The sequence below is a fragment of the Blastomyces dermatitidis genome (genome assembly GCF_000003525.1).
Source record: "Blastomyces dermatitidis ER-3 genomic scaffold supercont1.1, whole genome shotgun sequence".
Classification (NCBI taxonomy): Eukaryota; Fungi; Ascomycota; class Eurotiomycetes; order Onygenales; family Ajellomycetaceae; genus Blastomyces; species Blastomyces dermatitidis.
The window spans coordinates 1,255,223-1,275,883 of NW_025544774.1; the positions used below are offsets into that span (position 1 = coordinate 1,255,223).

General features: G+C 50.9%; 1 protein-coding gene across 2 annotated transcripts; it reads right to left on the bottom strand.

Annotated features, from left to right (window-relative positions):
• Positions 1-1,815: 1,815 nt before the first annotated feature.
• BDCG_16068 lies at positions 1,816-20,628 on the bottom strand. 2 transcript variants are annotated; one of them, XM_045425343.1, is made up of 3 exons: positions 13,414-20,628; positions 3,946-13,323; positions 1,816-3,836 (listed from the first exon to the last, which is right to left on the bottom strand). In XM_045425343.1, exons 1-3 carry the CDS (start codon positions 20,197-20,199, stop codon positions 2,289-2,291), a joined length of 17,712 nt encoding a protein of 5,903 aa, XP_045279061.1. In that variant the 5' UTR covers positions 20,200-20,628; the 3' UTR covers positions 1,816-2,288. The 2 variants fall into 2 exon arrangements, with proteins under 2 accessions (XP_045279061.1, XP_045279062.1); XM_045425342.1 differs by having other exon boundaries at positions 3,934-13,323.
• Between the last annotated feature and the right edge of the window lie 33 nt (positions 20,629-20,661).

The following is a 20,661-nucleotide window of genomic DNA, read 5'->3' on the forward strand; positions in this document are numbered from 1 at the left end:
TTCCCGTACCCATCTCGCATTATGTGGCCGCAATCTTCCTCCGATAAGCACTGGTTCGTTGATTTTCTTTGCCCGTATTCCCCCACTGCGTTCCTCCTTCTCTTCACGACTCCATTCTTCTAATACCGAAAGATCTGGCCAGACCCGTCTCCGCCTCCGTCTACGCCCACTTCCAAACGCTTCTTCTAGCGGAGGACGTGGAGCGTAATCATCGTCTCCCAAATCGGACAATGCACCCGTTGGAAAGCATACGTCTTCTTCAGCAGGAAGAGTAACCGTGCGTCGTCGCTGGAGGTCTGGAGGCCTAAATGTTGGGGAAGCAGCTGACGAACCGTTCCTAGAGGCATGTCCTTCCCCATCAACGTCTATGACATGACAGGGCACACTGGCAGTGCTAGTGATACCTGGAGATGTGTGATCGAAGTCATGGCCACCAATCATCGGGTCATCATAGGCAGCATCCGGCCCCATGTGAGGACTTCCGGGCACAGATGGCGGATTGTTAACATCGTATCCTCGCCTTAAACTTTGGGCCGTGCCGATAGAGTATGGAACTGTTGAGCGGAAAGACGACGTTTCCGACGTGCCTCCTTTGGGCGAGGGAGCATTTGAGCGCTGTCCTGTACCTGCACTGGTCCCATACCGCACAAAGCTTGAGTTGTGAATAGAGCTGGGTTTTATCAACGGCGTTCGATCGTCAGCTTCCTCGGATTCCTCCCCATCTATCGCTTGTGTCGGGGAAATAGGTCCTTGTGCTCTACCCGGGGGTCGAGAGGAAAGTGGCTGTGGTTCCGGACGATAGCTCTGAGCAAGTCGACTTTCCCTCCGCGGGCGCATCATTGACTGGCGTCTATATATCAAACCCCAACATCATAGTTAATTTCACATTCCCATGTCTTTATGACCCTATCAACTGACTGGGCGTACATATATATATATAAAGCGGATGAACAATGCAGAAGTGATATAAGCACGCCCTTGCATACCTGTGATCTAACAAAGCATCGCTATCCAAACTGGTCTCACTCAAGTTGTTCGGGCCCAGCTGGCCAAGGCGGTAAATGGAAGCACGGCGCTGAGACGCTGATGCACCGGTGGGTTCAGGTCCACCCTCTCCTCGCTCGGGAGAGGCGCCAGCTCGCTCATCAGTATCAGCGGAATCAGGTCCGGCGGTGTCGAGCCGCGGGGCAAAGGATGGCCGGCGGTGCTTGCGTCTTCGATGGCCACGATGCTTCCGCTTCTTTGGTGCAGTGCTGTCAGTTGGTGGCTCTGGGACAGGCCGTGATTGCGATTGGGCAGTTCCACTCGCGTTAGGAGGCCGTGAGCTGGCTGAAGACCTATGTGCTGGTTGGGGCTGGGCCGGCGGTGGGAGAGAGATCCCATGCTCAGGTTCAGGGCTCTCGTGGCTGCTAGGATCCATGACAGAAAGAGAATCAAGGGAAGACCAAAGCTGGTATATTCATGGAGGAAACATGTCTACCGTATGCAGGTCGGACAGGACAGCAGTAACCGGTAGCATCTGTAGGCGGAGGAGGAGTGAGTGGTGGTGTTTTCTTGTTTGGTTGGTGAAGAGCTGGTTGGAAGGTCTGGAATAAAAATAAGCTCTCGGCAGTTCGTGAAGGAGGCGATTCATGGAACAGATCGTGGGATGGAACTTGGAATATGATTGAGGCACACCAAAAAGACTTTATTTCAGGCGGATTTGTCTCATTCACCTTTGTTAAGACTAAAAATAAATCTCGATTCTGTTTATTTAGCTGCAAACACTGGGGATGAGCACCGCCGTTCTGCGACCAGGAAATTTCAACGAAGAAGTCAAATATTATATAGGAATGCAATTATCATTACTTGTTTATTTTAGGAAAAAGAGGAGAACTACATCTTCTCTAAATTAACTATACATACATATAACTATACGCGTAACAAACATACAGTTATTGGTCATATCTCGTCGTCATAAATCGTCGGCACTCTATACATGAATGGAAACACTGGGGGAATAACAAAAACAAACAATCGAGGGAATCCCGAAATAAATGGCACATACATAGGAAATAAAGCATAACAGACATCAAAAAAAAGGCAAATGCTAACCCTCCCATTTTGCCTACCTGTAGCGATAGCAGCGGCTGATATGAGAAAGAGAAAGAGGAAAAAATATAAGAACACGGAAAAAGCAGCAAACGAAGCAAACGAAACACCTCTTATGTTGAAGTAGAAGTTGTCCATCCATTGCGATGATTTGTACTTCCCACATGAACTACGAGCATCATACCGAGTGTGACGCCTCAGATTACGTTGCCCGGATCCATGCTGATGGACGGAAAGCTTTGCATCGATTGGTTTCCATGGTCAATGGACATCCGGTCACCACTAAGCACTCGTACGACTTTCTTGTCCTTCCCCAGTCGTGCCACGAGTACCTGAGCCGGACACACCACTATCTCCTCATCACCGTCCCCTTCGTCACTGCACTTCTTCACTACCAGCGGGAACAGCACTATTCTCACAACCGCTTGTTGTTCTTCGAGCTCTTCATTCGACGTGGTCTCGCCGCTCCGCTCATTCATGAGCGCGGCTTTGAAGTGGACTTTGCGGGCTAATTCGCCATTGGAATTGTATTCTGGTTGTAGAGGTGGAAGCATGATGTACTCTGCCCGCTGGGTGCGCATCTCAATTGAAAGTTCCACAGCTGTTCGCATGACATTCCGCAGCGAATCAACAATTGTACTTTCTAATTCTCGGGGAGGTGGGAGTAGTTTCGAAAGAGTATGGTAGATTTCCTGGATAACAGCTTCAGTATCACTGGCCCGCTGTTCATGGAACGCATTTCGTCGAGCGAGTAGCGCTAGTGTGGTAGCCCTCCATTGCTGGACGGCGCTTGGCGGTCCGACATCACTCAGCTGCTTCTCCAAAGTCTTCAGCTTTTGTCTCTGTTCCCGATCCATACCGAAGAGATATCGCGTAAAGATGTATTCCCAAACCATGGTCATCACCACTGACATGAACACGTCTCGCCGTCGAACTCGATCGGAAAGGTAAGTATCGACGTCTGAGCCGTCAAGGATGGCGTTTTCGAACCGGGAAACAACTTTCGGGTCACGGATTGAGCTAGTGAGACGGCATAGCCTCATGTCTGAGAATTTAGAGAACCGTAGCACCCACTGCTGTACATGCTGGCAGAGCTTTTGACATTGTGCATCAAAGTAATCTTCATCTCGGTAAATAAGCACGTCATCCGCCATGGTCTCCATGATCTGTATTTGAAGTTGCTTAATCTTGTCCTGCGTATCGGCTAGTTCATCGCGTAAATGCTCGATTTCCGCGTTCTTTTCTGCCAGAACAGTGTTTATCTCGTTTTGTACAATTCCTTCCAGGCCAGAAGCCAGGTGAGCGTGTTGTTCCTGAAGCTCCCTCAAGCCTTGTTGCGATTCGAACAAGAGTTGCTTGGATTCGGCATGCTGTCCCACTTCAGCCTCATGCGAGGCGGCCAGCTGTGTATTGGTTGCTGCAAGCGCATCGCTAGTCTCAGTTAAGCGGACAACCTCCTTCTGGAACCATTCGAGCGAGTTCTTTAGTTGTTTTATCTCCAAGTCCTTATTGCGGATATCCTGGTCACGTGTTTGTAGCGCTTTCTCTGCTTGTCGTTGGGCGATAGCTTGGGATTCGAGGGATTTCTCTGCAGTTGCTTTGGCGGTGGAAAGTAAACGATTCTCTGATACGAGCTGGTCGAGGCGGGATTCGAGGTCTTGGAGGTGTTGTAAGCTGCGTCGTCTTCGAACGCTGGGTGGGCGGGTTGGCGATCGCGGGGAACCCGGTACGTCCCCCCAGCCTTCCTGTGGTTGGGCATCCATGGGTCAGTTTTATTATTATCATCTCCAAGGATGGGAAAGCAAAAGTGTAGTCACAAAAAATAGAAAAAGAGGGACAAACTGAATGACCTACGTAGACATCCTCCATGCCACGCACCGGACGCTTCCCTTTGTCGGTCACTGGGTCGTAGGAGCTGGACGAAGGAATCCCCTCCACGTCGAGATCACGGTCACGTGTTCTTGGCTGGGCTTCCTTGCTCGCCGCCCTAAGGTCGGTACTTCTTGCACTGTGGACTCGACGCAGCCCTGGATATCCCCCTGCGGAGACGATGCTTCCCGCACTGACAGACCGAGTGGTTTCCTTGTGGTGTTCAGGGATACTCAGATCATCTGTGTATGGATGGCTGGCGGATCGTCCTTTTTCGCCCCTGGGTGACCGCTCGACACGCCGCTTTTTAAGGACGTCCAAAGTGGCTGGTTGAGCGGTTGGAGGTAGCGGTGCCCTTCCGGCCAAATCACTGCCCGGATAAGATAGATTTGAAGCCGGAGTAAACGTAGGCTGTGGTAGAATGTGCTTCCGTCCAATTGCTAGTTGTGGACTTTCTGTATGTCGTGCCGCTTTCACCCCTCGGTCACGCGAACCCACATTAGAAAGATCACGGCCCCGTGCATTGCGTGGAGACTCCGTGGGAACATACTCCTTGATCGTAGCGAGCGGTGTTCGTGGAGGGGTGACTACAACATGGTGATCACCTGCAACTCCGTAGGGGCCTCCAAATATAGAGCGAGGCTGTTCCGAAGAAGGGGTTTGAGAATCAGAGACCAGATTTTGCTGCAGTGGGCGGTAACCATCCGATGGGGTAGTTGAAGGCCCGCTTAGTACACTTCTAGAGTAGTCGTGAATTATAGGAGGTTGTTGCGGTTTGTCTCGGGGAGGTTCACGAGAAACCGGGCTAGAATGCTCCACGTCAACTCGCGTCGACGAAGGAGAATGGGAAGTTGTAGAGGATTTATTCTTTAAGGCTAGATCCATAGCGGACGGCTCCCTTTTGCGGGTTTCTTTGATGGCTAGCAATTCAAGTTTGGAATACTTGTCACTCACATCGATTGAACGATCGGTACCTTCACCAGCGGCAAGGACATCCGGGATAGGATCGAGGTTTGGCCGACGTTTTATAAGATCTTCAAACGTAGGAATCGTTTCACGATCAACCGCTAGCTCAACGAAGCGTGGAAATGTAGGCTCTTTTTCCGAGATCGTCTGTTGTCCAGTAAGAGTGGTCGAGGTTCCTTGCGCAAATTGACTCGTTATCTCTTGTGCAGGAGATTCATGAGAGCCCGCTTCTTGTGAGGGTTGCCTTCTAGATACCCGTTCAAGAAATGGAAAGACGCTAGCCACCACTCCGGAACGGGGAGATTGAACTGGCTCCTCTAGCGCCCTTGACAAGGTAAACGCAGTGACAGCAGGCTGTTCTTGAACTTCCACCAGCGATGGATATAGAGCCTTGTGTTCATCCAGAGGGGCTTCTTGCTTGACATTCTGTTCCTGCTCGCGGCCTTTGCTCTTCTTTTCCTTCTTCTTGCCAACTCCCCAGAAATCATCCACGTCGTCCGCTTTTCCAGTAACAACAAATTCTGAAGTGGGTTCCCATGCTTTAGGTGTCTCTACAACTGTAGCGGAGCGTTCAATATCTGTTTCGGGCTGCACCTTACTAATGTTTGAATTCATGGGTGTCCCCTCTGTACCAAGCGTACCTTGAGGTTTATCCATAGACTTCACATTTTCGTCTTCGCCAAAGGTGGTTTTCCTTTTGCCTTCCCCTTTCTTCCCCTTTTTCTGCTTGTTGCCGCTTACGGCCAAAAATTTATTGGTTTCAGTAGCTGCTGAAGGTTCAGTGGGAGGTTGTGTGGTCTCCGGCATTTGGGTTGGATCTATACCGAGATTTCCTTCAAAGGAACGGTTGGTGTCTGTTGATTGCGGGGGTGGGGACAAAGAAGGCAACTCTCCAATGGGGTCTTGTCTTGAAAGAATTCCAGCAACGTCAATGCCATCTTGGAGAATTTCAGGGACGTCATCATCCAATGAGATAGGTGGGAGCTCATCGCTGTGGGCACTTCCCGGCCGTTGCACCTGAACTTGTTCAGAGTCGATGGGTATATGTCTGCTTGCTGGTGCCCAGGACGCATCTGTAATGTATTTTTCGCGCGTTTCCTGAGAAACGAGGCTCGCATCTTCATCAAAGTCACCGATACTATCGCCAGCCATATCCCGTGCACCTGTTGGTTGTTGCTTAAATAGTTCCTCGCGTGGTTGTGGCTCATCGCCCGAAAGAAGCAGATCGAGGGATGAAGTGTCAGGATCCTTTGACTTGGACTGCGGTTGAGGTTCATCGTCTTTCCAAGTCTTATCCCTTCCCCAATCAATTGGTGGCCAGTAATCGTCATCTTCATTTTGTGATTCCATGTTCGACGCTTCTTCTTGTGCTTCTTGTGATGGGGCCGCTGGTGTCTTCTCTTGTGATTCTTTCGCAGAGACTTTATTTTCGGTTGTATGAACCTCAATAACAGAAGATTCTGGCAAGATGAAGGCTTGTTCTTGCTGTATGCTTGGCTCTTCTTCGAATTGTTGTAGTTCTTTCTTCCTTTTCTTCTCTTTATTTGACGGGGACCTCTTTGGCGGAATATTTCCCTCAACAACGAGCTTCCGTCCTACTTTCTCCTCCCCATTGTCAACTTCTTTTTCCGTCGCAGCTTCAACATCTACTTCACTCTTTTTCCACTTAATATTCATCCCTCTTTCCTTTTTTGATTTCTTCATTGATGGTTCATCAAAGACATCATTGTGTTCCATCTCGTCCACCTCCTGAGACGTCAACTCAGTCTTTGTGGGCTCTTCAACAAGGGCAACATCTTTAGCACCGAATTGGACTTGCTTATTTTCTTCCCCGATATCTACCATTGGTGCAATCTCAGGGCAGTTGGCGATTTCCTGGGGTTCAGAAAGTGGCTTCCGATACTTGCCAGGCACATCCATCTCCTCTATCCGAGTTTCCATTGTTTGAACCTCGACCAGAGATTTTGTTGTAATGGGTGCGGTTTCCCCTAAAGCGGGTTCGGCTTCGATACCAGCAGAAGCATAATCCAGAATTTGAACGGCGTTTGTAGTTTCCTCACCCTCTGTGTCATTTGAATGATGTAGAGCCGTATCGCTATCCTTCTTCTTGCCCTTCTTTTTCTTCTTTGACATGCTGTGAGTTGGTACTTCAGATATTCCACGCTCTGCACCTTCCAGTAGTTCTGATTCAAAGGTTAGAGGTACCTGTTGTTGAATTCTTAGGCCCTTTTTGCTTTTCTTCTTGGCCTTTCTTGTTGATGTCGCACTCCAGTCCTGTTCAACCTGCTCGATCTGAGGCTTAGGGTCGATCTGCGTAGGAGGCTCTGCAACGGATTCGCGCGCTGGCCCATCCAAAATTGGAGGTTCATCTTGAATAGCGTCGGCCTTTTTATTCTTCGTTTTATCCGCCTTAGTAGTCAAGATATCCTGACCATCCCAGCTCTCAGCCTCCTGTTGCTGAGTTTTCATTTCCTGTAGTTCGGGGGTGTTCAATTCGTCACCAGCGTCAGCAAAGATATTGACAGATGGCTCAACAGAATGCGTCGTATCTTTCTCAAATGCTAGATCCTTTTTATTCTTCTTTTTACCCTTTTTAGTGCTTGTGGTGTCCCAGATATCCCAATTATCCGCCTCCTGCCGCCCAAGTGACTTTTCCTTTTGCTCAGAGGTATCCGCATCATCCGTAGTTTGGGTTAAAACATCTAAATAGCGCTCATCAACCACAATTGCTTCGCCGACAACAGGGGCTTTCACTTTATTTTTCCTTTTGCCTTTCTTCGTGGATGTGACCGCCAAGGACTCACGGCTTGCTTCTTCTCTCGCATCCTGGGGCTCAAGGGTTGTCAAGATTTCTGGAGCATCCAGAATCTCGATTGGCTGTGGAGGGTTAGTGGGGAAGATATTGTCTTCAAGGCCGCGGGACTTCTTATTTTTCTTCTTGTTCTTCTTCATTGTTGGGGTATCCCAATTAGCAGTTTCTTCGTCGATAATTTTGGCTGTCAGCTCCCGAGTCGGCTCTGATGTGGATGTGGAAGCCACTAGAGTAGGCGTAGTTTCTTGTTCATCAGGGGCGCGAGAACTATCATCTTGAGTCTCACGGTGGTGCTTGCTCTTCTTTCGCTTCCCCTTTTTAGATGATGTGACACTCAAGCTGGTGGATTCGGATTGCACGTGAGGTTCAGATCCAGGTTCAAGTTGAGGTTGAAGTTCAGGTTCAGGTTCAGGTTGCACCTCCTTGCGCTCCTCTCCATATTGAACAACCACTGACTTCTCGGATTCTGGTTTTTTGTCATCAATTTCGTCTTTCGACGGACAGATGGCATGTTCTTGATCCAATATAGAATCCAATTCTTTATCTATCACATCGGTTACTTCATCACCTGTCTCATTAAAAGCAGGTAACGATCGGGGCACCACCCGTGGCTGAAAAAACGATGCAGCTTCTACAGGGGTCGGGTGAATATGATCCTCCGTTTCTGTCACAGTTTCGGAGATAAGAGCTTCAGAAGGAAGAATTCCGTCAGCTGGAACAGAAAAGAGCGGACTTTCACCATCCTTTGTTGTTTCAGCCACTCTAGCGTTATCTCGGATGACATCACTAATTTCTGTTGTGGACGGATGATGGAAATTGGCTGGTGACCCCTGAGTCCCTTCTGTAATCGAAGTGGGATCATTGCTATCCACATGGGGTAGACGGTCTTCCTTCTGAGATGATTCTTCCCTATGAGACAATTGCTTGGAATCGGCGTCTGAAGGTTCAGAGGGCTCTCCAGTTACATCGATTTCTGCAGTTTCTGGGAGGGGTTTCGACGTAGTAGTTTCGGGAATTTCAGGTGTGGTCGGCTCTTCACTAGGAGAGAAAAAGTGTTCTTGTTCGGCTGCCTGGGTTTGGTCCTGGGCGTTGTGTGCTTCGGGTATTATCTGGTCAACAGTAGATTTGGCGAAATGTTGGAAAGGCTGCCGCTCTGGTGTCATAGTGTCTTCCTCACGTGGCTCAGTAGGGATAGGCTGTGTCTGGGATGTTGCTTGCAATGACTCGGATACTGTCGCTTCAGACATCACTTTCTTTTCTATCTGCGAATACGTATTTTCATCAGTCCAATCGGAATGCCTCGACTTTTTCTTGTTCTTTAGCTTCTTCTTAGTTTTGGAAATCTGAAATTCATTACCGTCATCGTTGGGAGGCGGTGCTTCGCGAGGAGCTGTGTCATTGCCTGTATGTGGAGCCTCGAGAGCCTGATCGTCATCGTCCGCCCATGATCCGGGGATGGAAAACATTTCCACCTTCTCTACAGCAATAGAGGGGCCATGAAAAGAGTCCACCATGAGTGTTTCGGTCTTCTCTTCTTTGGTAGGTGCACTTGAAGGTAGTTCTATAGATGTATCGGGCTCCAAGTTCACGGAAGGCTCTATTTTCTCGGAAGGGTATTCGGTAATAGGCTCAACTGGCAAAGGTGGCTGCTCCCCAGGAGGAACAGAAGGCTCGTCTGTCGTCAAATCTGAAGATTTTTGCTTTTTCTTGTCCCTCTTTGCCTTCCGCTTTGCTTTAGAGTTCTTGGGCCCCTCAATTTCCACTTCAACAGGGGGCTCCTCGTCCTTCATTTGGGATGAATCAAGTGCTGACTGGTGGCTTTCGGCATGGGGAATTTCATCCTCCCAAGTAACTGATTGCCGTTTCTTTCTGCCCTTCCCTTTCTTTGTCTTCTGCGTATCAACTGTAGGCGCAACATTTTGAAGCGGTTCTTCGCACTTAAGTGCTTCAGCAGCAGTCTCTTCCTTTGAAATGATGGTGTTCTCCGCAATTGCTGTATCTATAGCAAGTTCATCGGTAGTTTCCAATATAGGATCTTGGATAGTTCGCTCCTTTTCAGCTAAGCGTGATGCAGAACTACTCTTGCTTAGCTCTTCCGATTGTTCTAGGTGTTGAGCATTGTCCGTCATTTGCTGGACCTTACAAGGATCATCGGGTGATCCTAGCGGTGTGGCTTGCTGCATATTGTCTTGTGCCGGGGTCAATTGCTCAGGTTCGGGCTGATCCTCCGTCCTTCCCTCGCCACCTATGCCTTTTGAAGAGCCTGATTGTGGCAGCTCCTCCGCTTCCAGCGAAACCCTTTTCTTCTTATCCTTCCTTTTTTGTTTTTTCGAGACCTTTGTAGACGTGTCGATTTGTGCATCGACTCCACCTATCAGATGTGGAGAGACTTCATTGGCCGGGATGATATCTGCAACTTCCTTACCTTCCATGTCCCGTACCATTGCGGCGCTAACTTCCTCTAGAACCTGCGGTCCAGGTTCGTGTTCGTTATTATCTTGAGGTAAGGAATCGATGACCGAAGCTTGAGATTCGATAGTGGGCTCTTTGCCTGTAGCCGCTTCTGGGCTTTCGGGAACGTTAATTGTCCCAGATTCAGGCAGATCATCCTTCGGAGTCGGTTTCGAGCCTCTCTTTCCTTTCTTTCCCTTTTTCTTACCGGAGTGCCATGTGTATTCATCGGCCTTTTCAATAGGAAGCTCAGGAAGAGGATTATTTCCCGCTGGTAACACGGGGAAGACAGACTTTGGCTTTTGCGGTGCTGGGGAACTATCTCCCTTGGTATCAAGGCTCGCATCCATAGATGGTGGCTTATCAGCAGCCGGTAGCAACTCTTCCTTCAGCTGGACACTATCAATGCTATCTTCTAGTGGAGGTGTATTTCCAGGCTTAGGTTCTTGATCTGATTGCGGACCTAATTCTCTTCCTTCCTTCTCCAGATTAGAAGTGAAATCACCAGTTGACTCTCCTTGATAAGGTGGTCTCGAACCAGAGACAGATTCATCCTTAGTTAATTCCTCAAGCTCTGGATCGTCGTCATTGGGGAGCGCAATACTCGCAGGTTCAAGCTCCTTGGTCAATTGAAGAACCTGCTCATCAGCCTCGTGGTCTGGAAGAATAATACCCCCCTCCGGGCAAACTGGGGCTAAATCACAGACGTATTCGTCAATGGCCGGTTCCTCAAGTTCTGAATCCCTGCCATCTGGTAGCTCTATTTTCTCAGGATCAAATTCTTCGGTTGCCTGCACAGTTCGCTCGTCAAGGTTTTTGACTACAAAGTTAATCACCTCTTCTGGCTTTTCTGTTTGATCGGGTGGGCCAAGGCCGACCGTGGCGGGCTCCCAAAGCTCCGAATCATTGTCTTCCGGTAGAGGAATGTCAACAGGACGCAATCCCTTGGCTGATTGCTGAGTTATCTTCTCGGGGCCTTGCACTGGGGTAGGTGCGACAATCGCTGACTTTTCTTCTTGGCTAGGAGGTGGTTGAAGTTCAGGGACAGGCTCAGCCTTAGCTGGTTGAGTATCTTCCTTGGGCGGAACTTTACCAGCCTTCACCCTTTGTTTACCCTTGCCCTTTTTGCCTTTCTTCTGAGTAGAGAGCTCTGACGCGGGTTCTGCAGTCTCGGCTGGGAGTTGATGAGATAATTCTTCCGGAGCGGGGGGTTCTACAGTGATTTGCAGTTCTGGCTCTGTTGGTTCTAAAATAGGAGGCCTTTCCAGCGAACTTTCAACGGGTACCTTTTCTTGCCTTTCTCCAGTCACCTTGTCCTCTAAATGTTCGCTAGTAGATGGTTTCTTTTCAGAAGGCGTTATTTCAGTCTCATCGGGGAAAGCTGCGTTCTTGCCCTTCTTTTTGTTCTTCTTAGGCTTTTTTGATTTCTTGGCAGCTGGCTGGGAATCATTTCCTTCAGCCTTCAGTAGTCCGAAGGGAGCGGACCTGACCGAAGTACTAGGTACTGTGGACTGAAGAGCAGGCTCGGCTGGTTCTTCGTTTAGAGCAGTGGCAGCTAAATCAACAACGGGCACTGTTGGCTGAATCGCTTCCTGTGGCTGAGGCGCTTCTTCTTCCTCCAGCGTCGGGACCGTACAAACAGGGTCTTCAATTACTTCGCGGGCAGTTTCAACAGGAGACGTAATGTCCATCTTGGGCTCAGCGCTTGTAGTTTCGGGAGCAGCAGTAATCTCTTGATTATTACCAGCAGTATCTAAGGAAGGAGTTTCGGGCGTAACCTCTACTTCTGGCTGCCTCTCGTCTCTTGACACCCAACCCATGAGCAGTGCCGCTGCGCTAGCAACCAAACCCACTCCTGCGCCAGTGATTAAACCGCTAGTCAATTGAGTTCCAATGTCGGTATGAGATGTCGATGGGCGGCTATCCGGTAATGGAGGCAACGATTCTTCATCCAGCTCAGCAGACGGCGTGAAGAATTGAGGCTCAAGTTCCGAGTGGGATGTGGAAGGACGGCTCTCGGGCAACGGGGGTAGTGATTCGCTCAGATCAGGCGACGCCGTCAACGAGCGCGGTAGAGGCGGTAATTCCTTCAAATCCATATCCCAGTCCTCAGGTATCATCAACGCCCTTTCGCCTCTCATAGAATTTTCCGACGATTGCACAGATTCCAATGTAGTAGATTCTGGCAATTGCGTTTGGCTAGAAAAGGGGTCGAGAAGCAATTCCGACGGGGAATGAAACTCAGGCTTGGGCCTTTCCTTTTTAGTCTTTTGTGCTGCTGCATGGAAACTTGCCGCGGTTGGGGTTGCTTGCTGCGATCCTAGGAGATCAGGATCGTACAGGGAGGCGTCGGTGTCTATTTGCAATGAGAGAGCTCTTCTTCGCTTTGGCTTCTGGCCGAACGATTGCTGGACATGGTACTGATAATCGTGAGGAACTTCTCCAGAGAAACCTTCCGCAAGGCTATGGCGCGTCAAGTCCTCCACGGAGGAGGTCCGTGATGTCGTTTTACTAGAAGGAAGTGACGGATATGGCTCGTCCGGCTGTCTATCCAGCTTCGCAGGGGAATGCCGCTCCACTAACCACAATGGCCTAAACTCCCTGGAGGTCTTAAACTCCGTTGACCTGGGCCGTTTACCACCGCTACGAAGGTTCGATGTGGGAGATCCTGCTACGTCCCCTGGCATACTCGAGCTAGCTGAAGATGGCGGTTTGGGGGCTCCTGCAGACAGTTTCGGCCGTCGGAAATGTATAGGCACCGCAGTTGGCGAAGATGTAATGTGGGAAGGCGAGCTTGGGTCTATATGTAGCCTTGGTGCTCTTCTGTCCACGGCGACTGTCGTTGGTGATCCCGGCCTACTCCGCGACTGAGCTGTTGGTAGATCAAAAAGCCTCTCGCCAGGCATAGGAGACGTGGACCTGCTCCGCATACGAGAATGCATGAGCGCAGCAGGACCAGTACCCTTTGCCTCGTCATGCGGTTGGAGGGGGGAACCGAGTAACCCCGAAGCACCATCACGCGTCAATGGCATTTCGGGGCGCGCGCCTAAAAAAGACTGACTTTCCGTAAAATCCTTACCCTCATCACCGTCGTGATGATCATCATGTCCATTAGATCTTATGGAACGGGCATCCTAGCAACCGGGGAAAACAACCGAGATCAGCATAAATACAAAAGCAATTGTTTCGAGTAAATAACCATAAGAATTCCTAAATTAACATACAATACTCTGCCCATCTACACTCCTCCCTGACTCAACAATATCCTCATATCGATGTTTTCGATCCTTCCGCCTCTGGCGATCCGGCGATTCCAGCTCATCCTCTTCACCCTTCTCCGCGCTTTCTACACTACCACCACCACCTAAGCCATCACCGCCGCCAAACTCAACACCCTCATGCCCCCCCTTCGAAGCTCTCTTCTTTTTCCGCTTCTTCCCGGACGAAACACTTACATTGTCCAAATCATCGACGCCAGCCTCAGGCCGCACATCGCGCGCCGGCGCACGAGTCTCATCGTCAGCCAAGGAGTCGCGAGATTTAGAAGCGCCGAAAAGTCCAAAGAACCCTCCACCGCCGGTGCTGGCCCTTTTACTGCTATCCTTGCTCTTACGTCGCTCAGACTTGCCATTATCAGTCACCTTAGCAGGTGCAGACACAACAGAAGCGGATGTGGGAGCATGCTCATCGAAAGTCTCACTATCGCGCTTCGACCGACGCTTCGACTTTGACTTGGATGATGACTTGGATTTAGAAGACTTCACTGATTCTGCGTCTTCTCCTTCTATCTCCATGCTGCCCCAAGCGGTAATTGATTCGCTGCCGTCGTTGTTGCCATCATCGTGACGATGCTTTGATCCGGACTTGGACGCTGACTTGGATTTGGAAGACTCGACCGATTCTGCATCGTCCCTTTCTACTTCCATCCTGCCCCACGCGGTGATTGATTCAGTACCGTTGGCAAAATTATCACGATGATCATCATATTGGCCATCTTCCTTAACGGCACGGACGAGCCCTTCGTCGGAACCAGCAGCGGGGCCAGCGGGTGCGTCCTTGTTATCAGAATCCCGTTGTCTATTTTTCCCCTTGGAGTTCCGCTTCGATTTCTTACTGCTAGCACTAATAGTGTGAAACTCGAGCTCAGGATCAGGTTCCACAGTGTGTCTAGGCGTACGTTCAGCTTCAGCTCGCGCTTCTGTGCCCGATCCCCGCTCCAGTCCAGGCTCAATATTATTCTTGAATGCAGCGTCCTTGGTAGCTTTCTTCGCCTTTTTCTTCGATTTCTTAGACTGCTTGGGCTCGTCAAAGAAGTCCCCTGGCATCGAGTGCCGACTTTGATCCTCTGCCGTGGATTCTTCTTGACCGGTTCTGTTTGGTTTTTCCGTCTCTTCAGAGTCACCTAGTTCCCGGTCCTCATGGAGGCCGTACGAGTCAGGAACAGACGCGGAAACAGATTTGTGCGACTCGGAGACGTAGTCATTTTCCTTCAGAGATCTTCTATCGTCGTCACGATCACCGACAACAGCAGGACCAGCCTCCCGATGCCCCTCTTGACCATTGACATCACCCAAGTGGCGCGGCGATCCATCCTCAGCATCGTAAAACTCATTATCATCCATGGTATCATTACGTCTAGTTGGCTTGTCAGTGGTGGAAGTGATGTGCGAAAAATCTCCAGCTTCCGCAATAGGAGATCCCACGATCCTAGATTCCTGCTCGCGCTCCTCTGTGAACCGGTCAAGTATGGCAGCTGGCTCAAAAACGGATCTCTCCACTGATTCAGACGATTCATCCGGGTCCTGAGCTCCCTGCTTAGCCGCTTTAGCTCTCTTCCGCTTCTCCTTCTTCGAGAGTTTAGCCGGCTTCTCTTCCCTTTCCTCCGCCTCTTCAGCAACCGGCCTAATGGCAGAAGTGTCCATCTGCTTCTCACGCTGTTCTGTCAAGTCTCGCGAATCACTACTAATATCATCCGTCACCTCCTCTCCACGACCCGCCCGGGACGCCCGCTTGTTTTTCAACCCTTCATCATCAGAGGACACAACCTCCCCATCCTCGACATATCCGAATGTCTTGGCAGTATACTCAACACCACCAGCAGGACTACCACGCCCTTCCAGAATCGCCTCTGCAATTAGAGAAGTAAATACACCCTCCTCTTCTGAGCCAGGCGGCGAGTCACGTTGATGATATGTAGGATCCTCAGTGACAACAGCAGAATTGAACCCGGCGAGCGTCGCTCCAGCAGCGAGGGTTGCGGCGAACTCAAAGTCATTTCCGAAGCTACCGGGCATATGCTCGTGGCGCGGTATCTCTTCATCGACGGAGTCGTCTTCGCCTTCAGTCACCGCCTTTGGCTGTTGTCCATCGAGTTCCTTTTCGAGTGGCGAAGTAGCCCTTTCCCTGATTCCCTCCTGAGGCTGGGGTTGTGGTTGCGGTTCTGGTCGGGTAGGCTGTGTTTGCTCCGGTTCATACACAGTGTCTGCAGCTTTAACATGTTCGGATATGATATCTGCAGCATCAACCTCGCGGACGCGCTGGTCATCCATATCAATGGCAGGATCGCTCATCCGAGACGGGGATATGTCCCGCTGTGCATCCACGGGCTCCTTGGGTGGTATGGGCGGCGGCTGTTGGTCATCCACGCCAATGACAGACGGCGCAACGCTCGGTGGAGGGGTGGGTTTTATCAAATTAAGACGAGGAACTGGCCACGGGAGGTTGGCGTGAGACACCACCTCCTGTTCTGCCAACATTGCCGCCATCTCTCTCTCGAGTCGGACACTCTGCGGTTCGATGAGAACAATATTAGGACTAGGAGGGCACGAAGACTCTACGTCTGAGTGGGAATGAACAGAGTGCTCATCTCCGCTAGACCGAACATCTGGCGGGACGAAATAGTCTGCATAACTGTCATAGACAGGCGATGACCTAACACGATTGACAGCCATTCTCGCCAGGCGGATCTTCGTCGTCGGGATGTCTTTAATATCAAAGTCCGGCTCGGTCTCGACTACCCGATCCTTCTTCTGGTCGTCTGCTTCCGCTCGCCCAACAGCAGATACTACACCGTCCTTCTCCTCCTCTTCCTCTATCTCTCGCTCTCTCTCATCTACGTACCCGCGCCTCTCCTTCCTCCTCTTCTCCCGCCGTTCTTCTCTCCGTTTCCTATCATCAAACTCACTTACCAAGGATGCGATTGTCGCCGCACCAGCCACAGCCGCAAGGGGAGCAACCCACGAGGAAGAGCCAGAGTCACCAGACACATCACTTCGTCTACCAGTAGTAGCTGAGTCCTTCTCAAAAGGTTTGATATCCGTGATCCCATGCTGGCGCTCACGTTCACGTTCATGATCACGGCCCCGTTCCCATTCCACACTACGATCATCCTCCTCCCTTTCCATCCTTTCCTTCTCCGCCAGGAAGTGGAACTCCATTGCACGCCGCCTTGCTTCCCTTTCCTCTTCATACCGCAACTGCCGGCGCTCCTTATCTGCCTGCTCCTCCGTAAGATCGAACTGGACTTGAGACGTAGTACTACGTCTAGCATGCTTCAGTCTGGGACTTTCATCCCGCGTGTGAGAAATTATAGGGGAAGTGTCTCTTCTCCGCACGTCGCTAGGCCTACCCCCACTGCGCGGTGGAGAATGGTTGTTATTGTTGTCATGGTGGGGGTCCCGATCCCTTAGTGATTTCTCCACCAGTGGAGCAATTCCGTATCCAATGTGGGATTCGGTGGCAGGGACATAGCGATCGTCGGATCCACCAGAGGACCTAGGGAAAGCAGGTTGGCCTCCGCTTGGAGCGTTGTAGGTTTGAGCTAGTTCTGCCTGTGATGTATACAGTGCTTGAGATACTGGGACTATTGGCTGAGGGTGTTGGATGTGAGCTGGGCCAGGTACTTGGGCCATTAACGGTGGTATTTGAGGTTGAATGTCTGGCTGGGACGAGTAAGAGCTTTGGTTCGTCACATCATACAGCGATGGGATTTGCGTTGGTGTCGGGTAAACATGTTGCATAGACGGCAGGCTACCCACGCTGCTAGGGGTCTGATATGATGGATATCCAGCTCCAACCGCGGCCTGTTCAGCGTTCTGGCCCAAGTCCGGTCGTTGAGCACGATCCTTTGTAGGCTTTGAGCTCTTTTTCTTACTACCCCACCTCCACCCCCATTTAGAAGTGCCCGAGTCGGAGGAGAGAGATGACGCTGCTCGTCCACCGTACGCCAACGCAGAATCAACACTAGACTGGTAGGATTCATCGGATACGGATTCCCATCCATCTTCATCAACCCGCTCAGAGGCGGTAGTAGGCTTAGCCTCACGTGTGTAGATCGCATGTGGCGAGTGCGAGCTGCTAGTGGAAGAATGACCATCGTGCCTCCGTCTTCCATTGATATGGGAGGCAGTGGCGGCAAGACCCACCGCGGTCGCTCCGAGTCCAAGCAGGGCTGCATCAACCCCGCGATCGTCATTGCGCCTTTTTGATTGGGGTTTACCACGCACAGAGTGTGGTGCTTTGATATATCCTGTCCCAAAGGCCAGATCGGCGTCATCGGATGAAGACGAGAACGAACGCGCAGATGATCCCTCAGAAGAAGATGAGGAGAAGCTGAAAAATGGCTTTTTTTTCTTCTTCTTGCTTGGCATATGCTTAGAATCCACCTTCTTCGAATGCACCTTTGGTCGTTTCTCAGATGGCGCACTAAAGAAAGATGCCAGCCCAGCAAACCCTGGCTTGCTATAGTCACGAGAAATATCAATTGTAGATCCGCTCGAGGACGAATACCGGCTGCCGCGGGCTTTCTTGGGGGATCTGCTGCGGCTCCTACGTCGGGATCTAGATGATATGACAGATGTAGCACCGAGCGCTCCGGCGGTAGCCGCTGCCGTTTTCAAACCAGAATGGCTCCTCTCATGAGATCTGGATCGGGAGCGCGAGCTACGTCGACGAAGATGACTCTCACCCCCATAATGGGGCGTTTCGTAAGAACCACCACTATTCCGGCTCCGATCATCTCTTTCATGTCCCCGGTCAAGTCTTATTGGAGAGCGACTGCGATTTGAGTAATTTGTAGTTCCTTTTGATGTACGACTCTTCTTCCCTAGAGACGAAGTACTAGTACTCGTCGTAGAGCTAGCAGGTCGACCAGAGCGAATACTGTACGAATCATTAAACTCCTTGTCTCTTCCGTCAGAAAGAAGAGTCTTGGCAACATAACTAGCAAGACCATCCGCAAGCCAAGATTTCTTGTTAGATCTCTTGCGACGGCTCTCGTCACCAGATGACGACGGGTATCTAGTCAGCTTGTCCACTCTGGCATGGCTATCCCGGTACTCGTCAGAATACCTACGACGTCTAGACGGGCGATGTTTACGTGGGGCATGTTTTGATGTAGTCCCGGGTTCGAAACAATACTTGCAGATGCCGATGTATTCGGAGTATTCCTCATATTGCGCGACAGCTTCTGGGTCTTTCCAGAAATTTATAAACTTTCTGAATGGCCCATGGTGGCGTTGGTGGTAGGCTAACGAACCCGGTTGGCCTGCGTGGACCGTTGGGAAGGTTTGTTGGTGTGCGACACCTGAATGAGTGCTCGGTCTCTGTGGGAAAGCAGGCGTGTGACTTGATGCAGCGGCGTACCCAGCGGCAGCGCCCAGTGCAGCAGCACCTACCACAGGCATGGAATGATGCTTGTTGGGTTTCGGTGGACGTGCACCATTGGGCGGGGGATAATATGGTTGCTGGGGGGCGTGCGGTGCTGATTCATGGTGAGAAGAAGCCGATGGAGATGCAGGGTGGTGGGCATTGGAACTTCCAATCAGTGAGCCGATTCCATAAGTTGCTGCTGCCCCTGCTGCCACCGCAGCAGCCACTGGCGGTTTGCCTGATGCCCCTGGTTTGGACGGTTTGGATGGCTTAGGCGGTCTCTCCGGCAGATGGTGGACAGGTATGCCGGAGCCATTGCTCTGTTGCTGCTGTTGGTTAGTAACATCTGGTGGAGAATCGCCATAAAAGTCGGCTGCTTGGCCCACCTGTCCCATGGACGATGGTTCAGCGGGGGGATTTGGCGTTGACGAAGCAGCCATTAAATGCGGTTCAGCTCCAACAATGAGGGATGGAGGATTAGGCCTCACGCCAGGCTGCATCGCTACTGACTGTCCCTGGTCTCCATAATACTCCGCCGCCTCCCCAGCAGCTGCGGCAGGAGCCGGAGTTGGAACCATTGGATTCACCAGTGGCGGGCCGACAGGGAACTGCTGAGGCGGGTAAGAAGAAGGATGTGAAGTAGGTATTTGATGGGGATCTGAAGAGGGTCCGGTTACAGGCGTTGCTCCAGGAAAGGTATTATCATATTGCATAGGAAACTGTGAGAATCCAGGCTGTGAGATTTCCGCCATGAACTCTTGGTTTCCGGATGACGGTGGCATTGGCCTAGCTCGACTGCGGGAATATTCAGATGGATTATTAACAATGACTTCGGACCTTGCTCGCCGGTGCGAGTGAGGTTTATCTTCTCTTTCCCTCTCCCTCTCCCTTCGATACCTCCTATCCTCTCGATCGCCACTCCTGGAGCGCTCGTGATCAATGCTCTGCGTATTATAGCTTCTCTCGTAGTTGCGCCCATTTACAGACCTTGGGACGGGGCGATCATAATCCTCTTCGAATCTCTCTCTCGAGTCTGCCGTCACATAGCTCGACGTAGTTGATCTGGCAGCACTATCGCGACCATATCTACCAGAGGAATGGACGGATGAAGCAGGCGCATGCTGGTGGTCGTCTCCTCCTACACGGTCAATACCCCGGTCGTCACCCCGGGGAGTATGAGGAGTAGCAGTGGAAGAAGACTTGCGCCCGGAGGTTGAAGAGGATGAACGGTGGCTGTGATCATCTCTGCGACGGCGGGAAGAAGAAGAAGAAATGGTAGAAACGTCGTCAGAGTCTCTATGGCGGCGGCGGGACTTGGAGGCGGGCGGGTCAATTGCCTTTCCAAGCAGGCTGCGCAGCATTATGAGAGGGACGTGAGTATCATGTCAGCATGTGATGGGTAAGTTAAACCAATATCGCGAGTATCGTAGAGATAAGAGGTATTTGGTAGATATGGTTTAGATATTGCGATAGATGGCAGATCTTGGGGGGAAGCCAGCGGTAGTTAATAATAATTGTTTGTTTGTTGTTTACCAGCGGGCTATGAGTTAACTAGCGCAAGATCTAAGTTAACTTTAGGGCTGCCGAGGAGGAAGTCTGGTTGACGGGTGAGGGTGGCTGGGGATCCTGGGGAACGCGGGAAGTCAACCACGGAATATACAAGAAGAGTGTGTCGTAACGGCCATAGATTCATCAGGGCGGGGAAAACGATACATATACACAAGAAAGGGAAATGAAGATGGAAATGAAGAGTTGTAGATGGGGAGAGATGGGGAGATGGAGGAGAGAAGATGAAGGTTTGGTGGTGGTTGGTCTTTGGGTGG

Bases quoted from the DNA above. Each gene is read 5' to 3' on its own strand.
- BDCG_16068 (XM_045425342.1), bottom strand. From the start codon at position 20,199: ATGCTGCGCAGCCTGCTTGGAAAGGCAATTGACCCGCCCGCCTCCAAG. The intron at 13,324-13,413 runs GTATGTTAATTT...CCCGGTTGCTAG, and splicing joins GTGTAGATGGGCAGAGTATT to GATGCCCGTTCCATAAGATC. The intron at 3,837-3,933 runs GTTTGTCCCTCT...GCCCAACCACAG, and splicing joins ATGTCTACGTAGGTCATTCA to GAAGGCTGGGGGGACGTACC.